This window comes from Perca fluviatilis, chromosome 10 (genome assembly GCF_010015445.1).
Source record: "Perca fluviatilis chromosome 10, GENO_Pfluv_1.0, whole genome shotgun sequence".
NCBI classification, from domain to species: Eukaryota; Metazoa; Chordata; class Actinopteri; order Perciformes; family Percidae; genus Perca; species Perca fluviatilis.
The window spans coordinates 24401766-24419509 of record NC_053121.1 but is presented as its reverse complement, the minus strand read 5'-3'; the positions used below and the strand labels follow the sequence as shown (position 1 = coordinate 24419509).

At 39.7% G+C, this 17744-nt stretch overlaps 2 protein-coding genes across 3 annotated transcripts; one reads left to right on the top strand and one right to left on the bottom strand.

The window, feature by feature from the left end:
- Positions 1-1198: 1198 nt before the first annotated feature.
- LOC120566938 (transmembrane 9 superfamily member 2) lies at positions 1199-10834 on the top strand. Of its 2 annotated transcripts, XM_039813655.1 has the most exons (18): positions 1199-1504; positions 1880-1947; positions 2056-2149; positions 2274-2401; positions 2558-2687; positions 3207-3334; positions 3459-3573; positions 3707-3786; positions 3894-3999; positions 4499-4549; positions 4927-5059; positions 5721-5840; positions 5949-6006; positions 6175-6334; positions 6446-6597; positions 6702-6813; positions 7119-7290; positions 9841-10834. In XM_039813655.1, the coding sequence occupies exons 1-18, from the start codon at positions 1361-1363 to the stop codon at positions 9906-9908; spliced, it is 2019 nt and encodes a 672-aa protein (XP_039669589.1). In that variant the 5' UTR covers positions 1199-1360; the 3' UTR covers positions 9909-10834. The 2 variants fall into 2 exon arrangements, with proteins under 2 accessions (XP_039669589.1, XP_039669590.1); XM_039813656.1 differs by lacking the exon at positions 4499-4549.
- Positions 10835-11483: 649 nt separating this feature from the next.
- On the bottom strand, positions 11484-15322 carry gpr101 (G protein-coupled receptor 101). The gene has a single exon (XM_039813657.1). It carries the CDS (start codon positions 14562-14564, stop codon positions 13221-13223), a length of 1344 nt encoding a protein of 447 aa, XP_039669591.1. The 5' UTR covers positions 14565-15322; the 3' UTR covers positions 11484-13220.
- Between the last annotated feature and the right edge of the window lie 2422 nt (positions 15323-17744).

Below are 17744 nucleotides of genomic sequence, written 5' to 3'. Positions count from 1 at the left end.
TCTTCTCACCAGACATCAACATCCAAAGTCACGATGGCAACACTGAGTACTTAGATTATGTAATTAAAAGTAGGCTAGTAATACCACAAGAAAATAGGGCATGACATTACATGTAAAAGTCCTGCATTCAAAATTTGACTTGGGTAAAATATATTTAAGGTAAAAAGAACAAATTTTTCTCAATTGGCCCTTTCAAAGTGTTACATTATTAGATGTATTTTGTATGATCGATATTGATACATTACAATTTTAATGTGGCTGATGGATGGAGCTAATATGAACTACTTGATATACTGTTTGTTAGTTTAACCTTCAACAATGCATCATATTTTGTTGGTTGATCTATGTTTTGTATGTAAAATGTGAATCTGCAAAGTAACTCAAAATGTAACGTTAAGTTAAAAACACAATATTTTCTCTAGAAGTATAATGAAGAAATAAGTAAAGTAACCTACAAGTACATCAAAATTGTACTCATGTACATGCACTTATTACTTTCTACAAGAGCTAGACTTGCAGGGTGTAAACCCTTTCCGGTTTTTCTAGCTATTCTAGATAAAAAGAAACCTATAGAACTATTGCTTAATATCACTGCATCACAACCAAAGGAGTTAATTTATGGAACAGATGCAGTGAAGAGATTAAATAATGTAGGCCTACAACAATGAGCAATTTCAAGATACTTTTTAAAATGAATATATTGAATGGGTACGAGAAGGACTCGAGGTGATTGTATTGTGGACTGTATTGGTCTTGGGGTTATATATATTATGTCTAGTTTGAATGGGTTAATAAAGCACAGATAAATATTCGTTCATAACGGGTTGTTTCTAACTTATGTGCAGTGTAAAGCACAGACACGTTATTGTTCGTAAAAAGAAAACAAGGACGTTTACGGAGGATTCGATAAGCAACGTCAACTACTTCCACGGTGTCAATTCGGTCAGAACCGACGTCCGATTCTTTTCCTTTCAACTTAAAACAATTGGCGATGTACGTGCTGCTAAGATTGAAAATGTAATCGTTTATAATCATCTTTATACAAAACGTATCTTACAAAAACGGGAATGGGTGTATCAACAGCAGCTAAAAATGTATAAACCCTACATACTAAACAGTTAACTTATTATACGGCTTTATTTTGAACGTACACTCTTAAACTTCCGGTGCAAGAACGTCACTTAAGCTGGTTGAGCAGGGTGAGCCAGACAGACAGGTCAGCTCAGCTACTGCGTCCCGAGTAGAAAGGCGTAGCTAGCTAACAGTGTACAACTAGCAAACATTTCCTTTTCTCAGAAGAAGGAAAGCTCTCCTTTGACATAGCTACATAAACTCCTAGGAGAACAGTGTCCGCGATAAAATGAAGAGGCGGATACACTTTGGTTTTGTAACGTTACTGGTTTATTCGCTAGTCTCGTATTTCTGTTTGTGCTCGGCGTTTTATCTTCCGGGTTTAGCTCCAGTGAGTTTTTGTGAAGACGGCAAAGGCGGCGAAGATTGCCAGGTAGGTTGAATTCACGAGACTCAAAATTCTTATGTAGTATAGTGGATTGTCTTAGGTAGATAGAATTTGCATCCTCATTTCAATTTATTTTCCTTAATCTTTCTAGCTAGCCAACCTTCTCCTTAGGCCCCGGCTATCACATGGAAACGTAGCACTGGCATAGTATTCTAATGCATTGCTAATTGATTTTCCAGGCCAATGGAGTATATAAACTAAGTTAACTGAAGTGTCGGGTTTATCCAGTATACCTATGAGACTGTTGACACATTAACACTGACTCAAATAATGAACTATGAGAGAAAAGTCATACCTATCTTGACTGGCCACCTTTTTATAATATAGACTAAAAGACAAACTGTTTCTGCTTCTCAACAGACTGTGATTCAGCTGTTTGTCAATCGCTTGGACTCCGTGGAGTCAGTCCTACCTTATGAATATGATGTGTAAGTGGCGTTTCGTTTCTCCTTGATGCTATTTATGTCCTCCTGGATAAATGTTTTCCAGCTGAATTACCTATTCTCATTAGATGTGACCATCTGTATGTGTTAAAGGTTTGACTTTTGCAAGGATGCCAAGGAAAGCAGGCCGTCTGAGAACCTTGGGCAGGTACTGTTTGGCGAACGAATCGAGTCTTCACCATACAAGGTGGGTTTAAATCAGAAAATCTAAGCCTGCATGGCATTTATGGGGTTGCTTTTGTTAGATTTCATATAAGTTTGTTTAATGCATTCTATTAATGCAACATGACTCTTATTTGCCTTTTTTACAGGTCAGCTTCAAACAAGATGTTAAATGCGAGGCGGTGTGCACAAAGAACTATAAGAAAGGCAATCCGGAGGATGTAACCAAACTGGATTTTCTTAAGATGGGAATGCAGCTGAACTACCAGCACCACTGGTTTGTACATTTGATACTGCATTGTGCTGTCATTATTTATTTGGAAGTTGTTTGTAGTTAGGTTTTGTTTGACAGATGGATAACAGCAGTTGAGCAAACGGACCCAAGCACAGATATTTATCAAGTTTATTGAGATAAGCAAATTATTTTTTTCAGGATCATTGACAACATGCCGGTGACATGGTGCTATGATGTGGAAGATGGTCAGAAGTACTGCAACCCGGGCTTCCCCATTGGCTGCCTTGTTACCTCAGATGGCCGAGCTAAAGATGCTTGTGTGATCAATGTGAGTTGTTATTTCTGTCTTTGAACATGTACTCCACTTAACATAAGTTAAACCTAATTTGTCATTTTTTAAATTTTTTTTCACATCCACAAATAATCACAAGTGTAAGAGTTGTAATGGAAAAAAATGATCTATCTCTTTCTTTAGGGAGTATTTATAGAGCATATTTAATGTGTTAAAATACAAAAGTAGTCTTTAATTTGCAATTAATTGACATTTAAAGTCTCAACAGTATTTGATAATACTTACATATACACTATGTAACAATCTTTCATATAAATATTTAAGCATAGTCACTAATGTAATGAAAAATATTAAATTATTGGAATTGATGGGTCCATGCCACACAGACACACAATAGTACAATTGACATTTGTAGGATAGTGGTGAAGTTGGAAATCAAGTTATAAAATTCTTTGAGTAAGAAAATTGCAGTATAGAAGATTCTCAACAACATACAGGTGGTCCGTTTTGAATCGGAGTACCTGGAATTGAATTATTGATTTTAATTTTTTTCAGTCGGAGTTCAACAAGAAGAACACATTTTACGTCTTCAACCATGTGGACATCAAGATCACTTACCACAGTGGAGCATCAGAAGGGTGGAGAGGGGCTCGGCTGGTCGCTGCCACGCTGGAGCCAAAGAGGTAATTGTGATTGGTAGTAGATTGTTTTAAGGCTAATCTACCAACTGAATGACAACTCTCCATTCAAAACAAACACTAGATTTATTAATCTAACATGAAGAATTTTGTGTTTTGCGCACAACAGTATCAAACATACAGATGAAAAAAAAACAAGTTGTGAAGGAGGCACCCCAATGGAGGTCCCTGGGGAGTTTAATGAGGATTTGTCGATCATTTACACCTACTCTGTCACATTTGAGGTAGGTATCTAAACTATACGACAAATTGTATTTTATAATTTATTGTGTGCAACTAACATCGGACTATGAGAATGAGGAAAATGTTTTGTGTGATGTTTTTTGCAATAATTTCACTCTTTTTTTTTTTTAACAGGAAAACAATTCTATCAAGTGGGCCTCTAGGTGGGACTACATCCTGGTCTCCATGCCTCACACCAACATCCAGTGGTTTAGGTATGAAGATAATTTTCACATTGTGAACCACAGAACTACTCTCCCTAAAATTCCCTGGGTCTTGATGCTTGTTAGTTGATGCTCTGGTATGTCTTGTGTTTGTCCAGCATCATGAACTCCCTGGTCATTGTCCTCTTCCTGTCTGGCATGGTTGCCATGATCATGCTGAGAACCCTGCACAAGGACATTGCCAGATACAACCAGGTGGACCAGGTAAAAAGCACGTGTGTGTGGCACAGCATACAAGTGAAGATGCAGTGGTTAGAAATAAACACATTTTTTACTTACTTTTTTTTTAAGGGTAAAATTTTTGAATATCAGTTTCTCTTATTTGTGTACTGCATGGCCACATGTTGCCAACATGCAAATTAACTATTCAAAGTAGATGGTATCATTTCAGTGAAACCTCATATATTCAAGCTTACAGCTTTAGAAGAGCAGTCTTGTTTTTTAGCTAGATGGCTTTAAAAGGTCACTTCATGTCTGTGGTTGTAAATCTTTCTTAACCCGCAGTGCATGATATTAGATTTTAGCTGAAACATTTTACTCCCAAAAATCCGAGGTAAAGGTTTTCACCTGGCAGTAAGTGCGGTTTACTGATCATCTTTATCACAGTTATGTGGGTAATGCTTTAATCTTGCAATGTGAAATGCCACCCAGCACACTGGGTGCTCAGTACCCAGAATTATAAATATTTTGTTACATTTCACAGGCAGACTTGATAAAGCTTCCATCGACCAAGGAAAAATCCTCTATACCCTACGTAAGCTTATTGATAGCTGTTTTGAAGAGAACCTTTTGTGGTTAATAAATCTGGTGTTTGGGTGTGTGATTGCAGCAAACTAGCACATTAGGACATGATGTAAAATGTGGTGTGAATGTATATTTAAAAAAATTCGCATAGAAGTACAACTGCAGAAGTATACTGTATATTAGGCACGAGGAGTTTTTCACACTGCATTTTACAGCTTTTGGTAAACGTTTTTTTTTTCTGTCTTCAACTTATTTTTCTTTACTAAAAGGTGAGGTAGTGTTCACTGCTTGGTGGTGGGTTAACCTTTAACTTTTTTTAAGTTTGCAAATGTTAAGTACTTCCTTGATTGTGACTGTTGCTGTATTGCTTTCTGCCTCCCTTCCAAGGAGGATGCCCAGGAGGAGTCGGGGTGGAAGCAGGTGCACGGGGACGTTTTCCGCCCCCCCAGGAAAGGCATGTTGCTGTCGGTGTTTCTTGGACAGGGCACCCAGATCTTCATCATGACCTTCATTACTCTCTGTAAGGACTATTTTACATTGGGCTGTAACATACAATATTGGTAATAGTGGCACACACTGAATTTTCTTTTTTTGCTAGAATTAGTTTCCCTCCTTTTGTGTTCACCACATTAAGTACTTCAAGTGACTCCACATTTTCTTTTTTTTTTTGCGCAGACACTTAACAGCAATTTACAAATTGTTGCAGTCAGTATTACACTTAAAGGCCACCTTGTTGTATTCAATGAGTTGAGTTAAAATAAATAAATAGGAGTGTATGGGGCAAACTGAATATATTTAAGACATTAATTGGAACTTCAAGACAACCTGCTGAGTTAACTTTCATTGTCTCCCAAAACGTACCTTGTTTAATTCCCTTAGTTTTATTTTGCCATCATGGTAACGGACATCCCTACAGCAAGAGGCGGAACAATTCAGTTCATACTTCCACCGAAGAAGTTCAGGACAAGGTTAAAGGCCCGTCTGTTGAAACCTCTGAAATGTATCAACCAAGAAGACTCGTATACATTGTCAAGCCAATTTTAGGTTTTACAGTTGGAGTTCAGTGGGGAGTGGATAGGACTAGCATTGTACTGAGTCTTTGTATTGATTTTTCAGTCTTTGATTTGCAATGGTGCTGCTATGTCTGAAGGAGTGCACTGATGACTGTTTGTCCTCTGTAGTCCTGGCCTGTCTGGGTTTCCTGTCACCGGCCAACAGAGGGGCTCTCATGACATGTGCTGTGGTCCTGTGGGTTCTGCTGGGCACGCCTGCTGGCTATGTGTCTGCACGCCTTTACAAAAGTAAGAGTCCAGGGAAAACTTTGCAGCAAAATTTCATTAAAATCTTTGTTTTTTGCAGTCAGTGTGATCTTTTTCATGATATTCTCATCCATCTCTTTCTGCTCTCAGCTTTTGGAGGTGAAAAGTGGAAGACAAATGTCTTGCTGACAGCACTCTTGTGCCCAGGGTAAGTTCAATTGCTAAGCAGATTTTTGTTCATTTGTCTAATTTTTGTACTCCATTTCTGCCCTGGAGTGCTAGAGCAAGATGTTACGCTGTATATGCTCCTATGTTATCTTGCCCACTCTCACAAATATTGTCTTTCATTGTCTGTCATCCACCTTTCTTCCCCTAGTATTGTGTTTGCAGACTTCTTCCTGATGAACCTGATCCTTTGGGTGGAAGGTTCCTCAGCAGCAATCCCCTTTGGCACTCTGGTGGCCATTTTGGCTCTGTGGTTTGGAATCTCTGTGCCCCTCACCTTTGTTGGTGCCTACTTTGGATTCAAGAAACCTGTGAGTTGGGCCTCCTAGTTTATCAAACTGTATCTTGAAATCATTGCTTGTAGGTGAGTGTTTGTGTTTTAAGAGTTCGTAATCATTTTTTCTCTTTCTGCTCCTGTACAGGCAATTGAGCAACCAGTGCGAACAAACCAAATCCCCCGTCAGATTCCTGAGCAGTCCTTCTTTACAAAGCCTATTCCTGGTATAGTGATGGGTGGTATCCTGCCCTTCGGCTGCATCTTCATCCAACTTTTCTTCATTCTCAATAGCATTTGGTAAGAAGAGAGGAATGCTGTCTTTTCTGATTGGTCTAGAATTAATTTATCGAACAGCTTGCGCTCTTAACAGAAAAGTCACACGTTGCCTCTTATTTGTTTAGGTCTCATCAGATGTACTACATGTTCGGCTTCCTGTTCCTGGTTTTCATTATCCTACTCATCACATGCTCTGAGGCCACAGTACTGCTCTGCTACTTCCACCTATGTGCTGAGGTACCTGAATGTTCAGAAAAATTTGTTTCATTTATCAATTGTGCATCTGAAAGAAATTTAATTACTTCAACTTAAAAATAAATTCTGGTTAGGAGCACATACTATACTGGTCATATCATTAGTCCTACTAAAAAAGGAAATCAAAATGCAAATATCTTAGGTGTCTTCCTCTAGATCTTACCTTTGAATATATTAGTTATTTAGTTGCACAACCCTGACTACATGTCTAATAATGCTAATGTATTTGTTTAGGGTAATTTCAGTTGACATATCCTAACATGTCATAATTTGTAATGTTTGTCCAGGACTACCACTGGTGGTGGCGTTCCTTCCTGACCAGCGGCTTCACAGCAGTCTATCTGTTTGTCTACGCTGTGCATTACTTCTTCTCGAAGCTACAAATAATTGGAGCTGCCAGCACCATCCTCTACTTTGGATACACTATGATTATGGTCCTCATCTTTTTTCTCTTCACAGGTGAGGCTCTGAGATAACTGACACGTGAGCTCTTTAAGCAGCATCAACCATTTCCTGCTTGTCTTGACCCATTGCAACGATAACTAGATGGCATATAGTAATCGGTTTGTTTTATTTAAGAGCTCAGATCATCTTTATACATAAAAAAAAAAAAGTCTCATCCTAATTTATGACTAGAGGGTAAGCTCCAATACTTTATTGCATGACAGGCAGAAAGGTGTGTGTGTAGTTTGTAGGTGGGAATGTCATTGTTTGCTCAGTGGTTCAACTGTATTGTGTAGATTCAGGACCTCCATCCTGTTCAAATATTCATAATGCACCAGGAAGCAGTGCAAATTCTTTTCCCCCCCTCTTGTTTAGTTAAAAGCCTATTTTTATTTCTATATCATGTACAGAGACACTGCATCAAATGACGTTAAGAACACTTATTTGGCTTGTCATTTTTTTTTTTTAATATGCCTCTGTGCCAGCAACATCTCAGGAATGCCTGTAGGGAATTTCTTCAAATTTGACACAAATGTCCACTTGGACTCGAGGATGAACTGATTAGATTTTGGTGGTCAAAGTCACTGTGACCTCACATAACACATTATTGGCCTTAACATAAGAATCCATAGCTAATTCTAACAACAAAATTTCACACAAATGTCTGTAATTTGATAACGAAAAAGGTACCGTTTTAGCCTACTTTCTCTTTTGTAATAACACAATGGATTTCAGTTGTGAAAATAAGTCCAAACTTATTTATGTTTGATTTATTTTAGAACATTTTACACACAACTCATCCCTACCTCTTTACCATCCCTACAACCTCTAGATGGTCAGTCTGTCACCAGGGCATAGAGAACGTCTTTGTTTCAGAGAAAGCGTAACCACACCGCGACCACTTTTGGCTCAGCATTATATTGCCATGAACGTTGTCTGTGAAGTTTAGAAAAGTGTAACCACACATGCGGCCTCTTTATTGGCATTGCCCTGACTCACTGACTTGAACAAGCTGCAGAGGTGACGTAGTCTCGCTGCATTTCCACCCCAGCTGTCACACGAGTCACGTAACCGCAGCATTACAACAATGTCCTATGACGATGGTTAAACCTTGCAATTAATGCACAATTCACGTGCATGCCGAACCGTGTAGGGGACTCCGTACGGATCAGAGTGTGTGGTTCTATCCGTTTCTTTTCTGTAGATTCAAAGATACCGGCGCCACTTTTACTCTTTGCAATGGATGATTAAAAAGTCTAGATGCACTCAGGATTCCTGACCATAGCTGTGATGTCAGTTTCTCTGTACTTGCTCTTTTTTGAAGAAACCACTCGCACATCCAAAGATTCTTCTGTGCAGGTGTGTTGGCAAATAACCTCAATTTGGCACAAAAGAACGAATCTCTCGCACTCTGCTCTTGCATCACCGTTTATTTACCACCATATAAAACTAACGTTTGTTCCCTCCGGACCTTCATCAAGAGTATTTCAAGCAAACACAATTAGGCTTAAATACCTTTCACCCCTCCAATTCCTTCATTTACACTTAAAATCATGCCGTGTGACTAAGGTTGTGCAGATTTATGCACCACACACTATCACGAAGGTAGGATGAACGGAACATTGTTGCTGCCTTTGTCTCCACATAAAGAGACAGGTTGACATGGTAACGGCACACTCAGCCCTGTCCAGCTCTCGTGCACACCCACTCAGATGAGACTAGGGGTGTGTGCGGAAAGAGGATAATATACAGGACTAGATAACAGCCTAGTCTTTATGTCACCATGTTGTCGCATGATGACATTTTCTCTGGTGTTATACTGTCATTAGGCCAGATAAAAAGTTAGCCTGTAACCCTGCTTGACACTATCTTAAGACAGAGCTGTAAGTAGCAAGGGGACAAGATGTCAGAAGATTACCACTAAGAAATAATCCAAGAATTCAAGGAAAAGATGACTAGTTTCCCTCCTTGCTCCGTTTTGATCTAAATAATCCTAATCTCTCGCTCTCATTCCCAATCTATTAAATTTTTTTTTTTAATTTTTTTTTTCTTCACCTCGTCCCAACTTTGATCACAATTTAATTTGGATTGGGCTGCATGGCCCCTGTTGAACAGGCAGAACTTTTTTTTTTTTTTTTTTTTTTTTTTTTTAAACCCACTTGAATTGATTCAGGATTTTGACCAATCTGGCCTCAACATTGGGAGTATATGCTCTCTCTCACTGACAAAATGAAGTGCTGGTGTTTTTGTTTTGTGGAGATTGCAGTCCAAACTGTCAAGGTGTTTTTTTTTCCCCAAGCTTTAGTGGTTAAAATTTGGTTTTGCCGCAACAGCAAGCTGGTGTACAATTTGAAACTTTGGGTTTTATGGTGTGCTTGTGAAGTACATGAATTCCAGGACCTTGTGGCTTTTCATTAATGTTGTGCTTTACTCATTTTTGTCCCAAGCAGATTTTCAAAGGCAGCTAGTGCCCATAAGTTTTTTTTTTTTTTATTTTTTTATTAAATATATTACAAATATTTAATATTTATCAAATCCTTCCTCTAACCTGTCTTTTCTTCTCAGGTACAATTGGCTTCTTCGCCTGCTTCTGGTTTGTAAATAAGATCTACAGTGTAGTGAAGGTGGACTAGAGGCCTGAGGGAAGGACTTGACTCCTTCCTGTTGCAGTACTGTCCTCCTCGGTGCTGGCTGGGTGATAAAGTGGTCTGAACTGAAACCATCACTTATAGAAAAGACCCGATGAGCAGAGCCCGTCCTCTTTTGTGCTTTAAATCTATGTTGCTATAGTTTTTTGTTTTTTTTTCTATATAATTTTGTCTTCACTGTTGACCAGTAATATTTTGAGTGGCACTTTGAAAATCAGTGTGGGTTCCAATGATCTATCTAGCTTTCATAGTGAGCAGTCTGTTTTGATGGGTTTAACAAGAAAAGCTAAAATGTTTTTATTTTAATTTTCTAAAGGAAGTAAAATATTGTTTTTCTATTCCCTCATGGCTAAATGTTTTGTTTTTCATTACCTGTATTGTAATGATGAAAAAAATGTGTGTACATATACTGTATAGAGAGTCAGCAAGATAATGCTCCTTAAAGATTGTCACATTATTGAATCATCTGTAGGAATTCCTTTTCCTGTCTTTTATTTTATTTTTTTTGTTTTAAGGTGAAGATGGGGCTATACATCCTTAAATATCAGCCTGTATTGTAGGTCAGAAATTATATAAAACATGACATTACTATGATACATGTCCGTTCTCTTGATTTTAATGGCTACATTTAAGTTTGCATAGAAACAAAGGGTACACTTAGTTAAGAAGCACATCTGTATCCTAAACGAATATGCTACAGCAACAGTATGTTGCACATGAAGGATCCTAATGCAGTCCATGAATTTACTGATTAAGTACATATGCACTGTTGAGAGGCACCCTTATAGATTTATTAAGCAGTTAATGCTGAACTGTAACTACATAAAACACTGCTGCCTTTTGCTTTGAGCAGTGTGGCGTCATCACCCAAGGTGATAACATTTTTACAAATAAATGCAATTAATTCAAAATGAAGGCCATGTTTTTTTTCTTTGAGCCACTAAAATACATACATGAACATTTTACACCCGATTAACCATGCTCATTACTTGGGATTGGGTGTTCAGAATGTTGGCTATAATAGTCTTGTGTCGACAACTACATGAAGTTGTATAAGCCTTTCCAGCTGAATGTCGATGAATTTCTTACATCTTTCACTTTTTTTTTTTTTTTTTTTGAACTTAAAAATGTAGAACTTTACCACAAATGCACGAAAACCTTTAATTGAGAATGTCCGGCTTTTGTTTAAATCTAATTTCATTTCTAGCAAATGTTTTTATCTCATTCATACATTTAATTAGTCTCCCTTTGATTTCTGGAATTCCTTCACTCATGCCTCACTCACTTGTTCTACAGAATGTTGCTTTGCGTCCAATGCAAAGACCTGTCTACACAGACGTCCTGTAAGTTAGTGTTTTAAAGATCCTACTCATTTCTAAAGCCAGGCATTGGCTGATTGGGTCAAAGAAGCACCCTGACACACTCATGCACACCTGTGGTCAACTTAATCTCAAGGGTTTGATATGAAAAAGGGATGTGTCAAATTGAATAAAAAAACTTTACACATACTACAATTAGTTCACCTTTATTCAACAACAGACAACTTTTGATGTTGGATAATGAAACCAGAAATAATACAAAAGCACAAAGATCACAAAAATATGTGTATATATGTTTTAAAGCACTTAAAAACAAAATGTTCTCTTATTTTATGATACACTTTATTACATATTGTACTTTACCCATTTTGTCTTTTACAGAGCAACACTGACAAACTTATTATACAAGTTTGATTGTCATTTATAATACTGTAGTATGGATTTCTACACTGACCTTTTCAATAAACCAAAGCTCAAATCCACACCAGTCCAGCAAGGTCCCATAAATTGTGAATTGTTTCCAAGAAAACTATCACAGTCTAATAATAATAACAATAATGATACTAATAATAACAACACACTGGGAGCCCCCTGGCTGGTGATGCACCTTTGACGTCCTTTGGCAACACATTATCTATCCAATCAACTCAATGGACTGCATTTCTCTTAAATGAGTTACATAAGTACTCATCATCTTTAATCACACAGGGTTTTCAGGAGGTATCTTTACAAAATCTACTGTACAGGTATTCAGTGGAATGTAAGAAACTGTTGACTCTGTTACATAAGATCTTGCGCCATGCAGCCTACGTTAAATCCACTGGAGTCATGTTTTATCATACCCTGCTCTCTGTATTTTTTTTACAACAAAAATATTTTGCTTCCTCAAAGAAAGGATGGCATTACAAAGGCAGCAAATACTGAGTCCAGATATACGGTGGCACACCACAGTAAGATGCAACATTTCCACCTTGGTTATGTTATTTGAGTTAAAGAAAACAAAGAGGCTAAGACAATGTGGCCATCCCCTCAGGGAGAGGGATTCTGGTGTGTTCTGTAACTGGCAGGCATACTAAATCTCTATTCTACTCATTTGCTCAAAAGGCAATTTGAGACTAAGAACAGTTACTGCAACAGGGACATAAACACACACGGTTACTTGCTCTACAAGTTTCAAGAACAGAGATGGGCGTTGTTCCACAAGCATACCCTGAGTTCCTTACAGGCGACGCTTGCTTGCACTAACACAAAGACTGTACCCTCAGGCAGGATCACAGAGGATACAACACACAATAAGTTTAAAGGAGATACTGCAGATTAATGCCTTATCGAAGACATATATGGCCCATGATTAAGGCAAAGTGGTCAGAACACCAACCGCTTTGATCCAACATAACAATTTCTATCTCGACTAAACAAAAACATTTAAAGACCTGCAGGCAAAGGTTTTTCCTTGGTTTTACTTTAATTTGAATCTTTTTAAATTTTAGATTTATTAGAATGCCCATTTGCTGTAACAGTAGCTAGTACAATAATTTCATTCATTTAAAATACTTACAATAGTTTGTAGAGACAAAACATAATGCAACTTAAAAATACATAAATAACAGCTGCACACATTGAGACTTATCTGACACTTGGTAACTCTTAAAACTGTGTTTCTCAAAGTTTGACCCAATGAAAATAAAGTTAGTCATTGTTTAGGCTTTCATTCAGACAGACAGTATATTATACATTCATAATGCAACAATGAATAGACCAAGTCATTTTTTTCATGAGATATATTCAACTTCTAATTCATCATTCTTAGGCGCATGACAAATTAGTAAAAGATCCTTATGTTGGTGATCAACTAGGTAATACCACTATCCCTAATGCCAGCAACTTCAGAATGAATGACCCTGTTGTCAAGAAGGCATGTTAGCTTATGTGTGAACACACTGTACATGGTCTATATCCGATTAATCCTCAAGGCAGTTTATGTGCTTTGCTTGCTGTGGACTGTGAGCTCCCTCTCAGAGCTGACGCTGGTAGAGGTGGTCTCTTTACGGCTGTCTCTTGACTTCCTCTCAGAAGTGGGAGAGGAGGATGTTGTGCACTCTTCCCAAGTCCGTAGAGGGAAGACTCGAGCAGTCAGGCTGGGCAGGTGAGGGTGGGCACCTAAACGTCCATCTGTAGTTGTGAAGCAGCTCTCCACTGCAGAGCTCTGGCTGGGGCGGCCCTGTTTGCAGAACAGCCCACATAGCAGTGCTAGAAATTCCTTCCTCACACTGCGGTGCATGTAACCATAAATGTACGGGTGGAGGCAGCACTGCAAAAAGAAGAGCACAAGGGCAAGGGAGGACAGCCAGGGCGGTACAGCTGCTCTAGCACTCATAGATATAGTATTTAGTATGCTGTAAGGCCCCATGCTGAGGATATATGAGGCCATGATCACGAAAACTACACGAGCTGCCTTGCAGTGGTAGTGGAAGCGTCTGTGCCTAACTCGGACAGGGTACCCCCTGGCTGAATGGGGGCCATCAGGTGAATCGGCCTGCCGGGGCTGGGGCTGCCTCTGGGGACTGCTAGGTCCCTGGAAGTCCTGTGGGCAGGGCTGGGAGTAAGATTGTGTCTGTATGGGATGCACAAGTGCGTTTTGCCTCCGAGCTGCTCTGAACACCATCCAGTAACATCCGAGCATGATGAGCACAGGCAGCCAGAAGGAGAAGGTGGACACCACAGCAGAGTAGGACAGGCTAGAGGACCACACCACTGAGCACACGTTGTGATTGTGGTCAAAGTCAATGGCCCCCCAGCCGTAGAGGGGAGGCGTGCTCTGCAGGAAACTGAGCACCCAGGTGCAGATGATCAGGTTAGTGCCCAGGTGAGGGGTCATGCGGGTGGGATAGGACAGAGGATGGATGATGGCCAGGTAGCGATCCACAGAAACAACTATAATGGTATTGACCCCAGCAAATGCGAAAAGGTGCATGAGCACCACCAGAGTCTGGCACAGTCGGGCATCCAGGGGCCACACACCTGGCACCGTGGCTGCAATGGCAAAGGGCATGACTAATATGGTCTGGAGTAGGTCTGCCAAGAGGAGGTTGAGGACGAAGCGGTTGGCCACGTGAAGGAGCTGAGGCTTCCTCTGGAACACCAGCAGAACCACCACATTCCCAAACAAGGACACACATACAATGAGAGATATGAGCACCATCTTCACCACGCTGTTAACAGTGGAGGACCAGAACGGGTTTTGACTGGAAACAGGCTCCCAGGGAACATCAGTGAAATTTGTGCCCATATCGGGCGCCTGAGAGCTTGGCATTGTCTGCATGTATGGCTTCACATCCAGCAAAGTGTTGACATAAAGTCAGGTTAGTCCCATCTTGATCAGAATGATGTGAATCCAGCTCAGGCTTTGTTGGTTTTCTCGGGTGCAACAACAATGAGGTGCTCCTTCTTATTGCAAATTTCAACATGCATGTCTCATTATTCTCACATGATGTAGCCTATCTCACCTAAACATGCCTCATCATCCATTACATGTGAAAGCAGTCCAGAAGACCCATCCATGTGTAGCCTGTAATGCTGGAGATGATCAAGTTGCTGTTCATCGTGATCAATTATTAAACCCTTCACCCATCGAACAGGCCCTATTCTTCTTGCAGCCCACATCTGCACAGTGAAAAATGGAATTTGCCTGGCGACCATAAATGCCACCGTTCAACCTATCAGCATCGGCTGACAATGTCCTGACAGTGGCAAATATCGCGAATTGCTAATCTGTAAATGATGTATAATACCTTGAAATGATCAGTGATGCGACGCTTTGCGCGATGATGTTCACTCCCCTGCGCTCGGTTTTCATCGTTTTGCTCCCATTTCAGCCTCAGCTCCAGTCAATGGCAGCGAGCTTTCACGGCTCAGCTAACATACGCTGCGTGTCTTCACCCAGCGGGGGTCTCTCATCCAGACGGGCATATCTTTCCTTCGCTGGTCCTCTCGGATTTCATGGCAGATCAAACATTTATTATTTTATCAGCTTTGATTCCTCCTCAGCAGTCTTAGGCTACTTACGGTCGGGTCTTGTCTCCGAGGTGTCACCAAAAAAAAAAAACAAGGACACCTGCGCTGAAATCTCCCCCGCTGGAGCTTGTCACCGACCCCCTCCCATCCCTTTTTCCCTTTTGTTGTGAATGTGCAAGTGCGTTTCTCGATGCTGTCTGACACCTTTTTATACATGGTAACGTGATACAACCGTTATTCCCATTTTTTATAGTGTTAAATAGGCAATGTCATTTTCTCATTATCTCATATTAGAACATCAACTGAGGGTTGAACATATCTAGATTGTTACATAGGCTATTATTTGTTCCTTCAAGCATAATGTAACCTAGTCCAATTTATATGGATCATATCAAAATCAGTGCACAAGAAGTGTCTTAGACTTAATCTATGGCTCCCCACACTAAAAAAGCCTGATTTTCCATTTATATCTCAGCCAGTCTCACAGATCTCCTTAGTAACATCAAGCTATTCAATCAGGTGGCTGTTTATGTGATCTTATAGGGAAAACACATAGGCTCATTGCATGGCTGCCAGGGGAGAACAAAATAGGACTATAGTCAACCACTATTGAAGGCATCTCTGCAGAGCACCAAGTACTATAGGTTTGGAATTTAAATAGTAAGTGAGTATCAGAATTTTAGCATCCCTGGTGCATCTGTTATGTGGTCAAACATTTTGGTACCTTATGGGACTATTAAGGCAAAATATCAAAACTATAATGAAAACTAGATTGTTTTAAGTATTTTCTATTTGATAGAGTCCTGAAAGACCATAATTCACATTTGCTCATTTTCATTCTCGCCTTAAGGTCCAATTAGTGCTCGTTCTGGAGCTTTTTAGCATATCACACTATCTTCATTAACAAATGTAGTTTGCCCACCGTTGTCACCAGGAGTTGTAGATGTTCAACTTTCCCTTTCTTTCCCTTTCTTTCCCTAGAGCACTTTGATGACCTCGTGTTGGCTTAAAATGCTGAGCGTCAGAGTTCATTCATGACTTTGGAAACAGCATTTGACAAAACAGTCTCACTAAAAGGTCCATTTAGTAGCTGCTGTGGTGCTTTCAGTCACACCACTTCATCATCAACTATTTTCATGCTGATTTCTTCTTTCTTTCTGCACCACCTCAGATCAGCACTCCCACCTGTTCTCCCGAGGATTCACACAGACAGACAATTAAAACAGAATTGAACAAACTTTAATCTTAATTGTCACAATTTGATCTCTGCATTTAACCTATCCTAAGCATTAGGAGCAATGGACACATACACACAGCGCCCTGGGAGCAACGTGGGGTTCAGTGTCTTGCCCATGTGGCCGGGATCGAGCCTCCAATCTTGTGGTTGAGGACCAACCCTCTTACACTCTAAGCCACGTGCCACAATACCTGTTTTAGTTCTGCACTGGGTTACCTGACCTAGTGTTACAAGAACAATCCCAAAGTACCGGAGGACAATTCATATTTCATCTTAAATTCCATATTTGCTGTTATACTTGGCTGCAGCTCTGTCTGATCGATACCATACTTGCTACATCAATACAACAACCTTTTAAGAAACTCTTAGCATAAGGGAAATCTTTTATTTTCCCAAACAAGCAATTAGATTGACTGATGTAAAAAGTGAAATGCATGTATTCCATTACTACAACTCCTTTAGGCATCACTGTTCAACCTCTGCAAGTATGAGGCTGAAAACTAGACCTCGATTCGTTCTAAATTCAACAGAGACCGAATAGATACATAGAACCCAGAGCTGAAATGTATTTACATGGAACTTCTGACATTTACTATGACTATGTAGGTTGCTCAGTTTTGATAAAATAACCACAACCTATCTCCTATGAATGCCTGTATAATATACACATTTGTGTAAGCCACCATGCATTTTTATTGCTGGAAAAATAAAAATTGCTCCAACATTTCAGCCTTACTAGCAAAAAGACTTAATTAAGATGCACAGAAAACAAAAGCAGTATTACATTGTGCAATCCAATTAGTCTGTAGCTCTGTGGCCTACAAATCAATGCTCGTAATTAGCCATTTTATTTCAAGTCTTTGCTCTCACCGAGCTATCAAAAAGCCCTTTGATGTGACTCACGAACACCCTGTGTTTTAGTTTTGGATTGCAAATGAAATGCTGGTGACTGAAAGGGGTGGGGGTGATGTTTCCCTGTTATTTTGTTGAATGTACGGTTTAAAGAGAAATCCACAGGCCTGCTGCCTCATGGACTTATTAGACTGGTTATACAGTATGTACACACACACACACACACACACACACACACACACACACACACACACACACACACACACACACACACACACACACACACACACACACACACACACACACACACACACACACACACACACACACACACACACACACACACACAGACACACAGTGGTCTCAGCAGTTTCTCTCCCATTCACTGTCACTCACTGA

Coding starts and splice junctions, on each gene's coding strand:
- LOC120566938 (XM_039813655.1), top strand. CDS start 1,361: ATGAAGAGGCGGATACACTTTGGTTTTGTAACGTTACTGGTTTATTCG. Junction 2,150..2,273: donor TCGAGTCTTCACCATACAAG/GTGGGTTTAAAT, acceptor CCTTTTTTACAG/GTCAGCTTCAAACAAGATGT. Junction 3,787..3,893: donor ACCAACATCCAGTGGTTTAG/GTATGAAGATAA, acceptor GTGTTTGTCCAG/CATCATGAACTCCCTGGTCA.
- gpr101 (XM_039813657.1), bottom strand. CDS start 14,564: ATGCAGACAATGCCAAGCTCTCAGGCGCCCGATATGGGCACAAATTTC.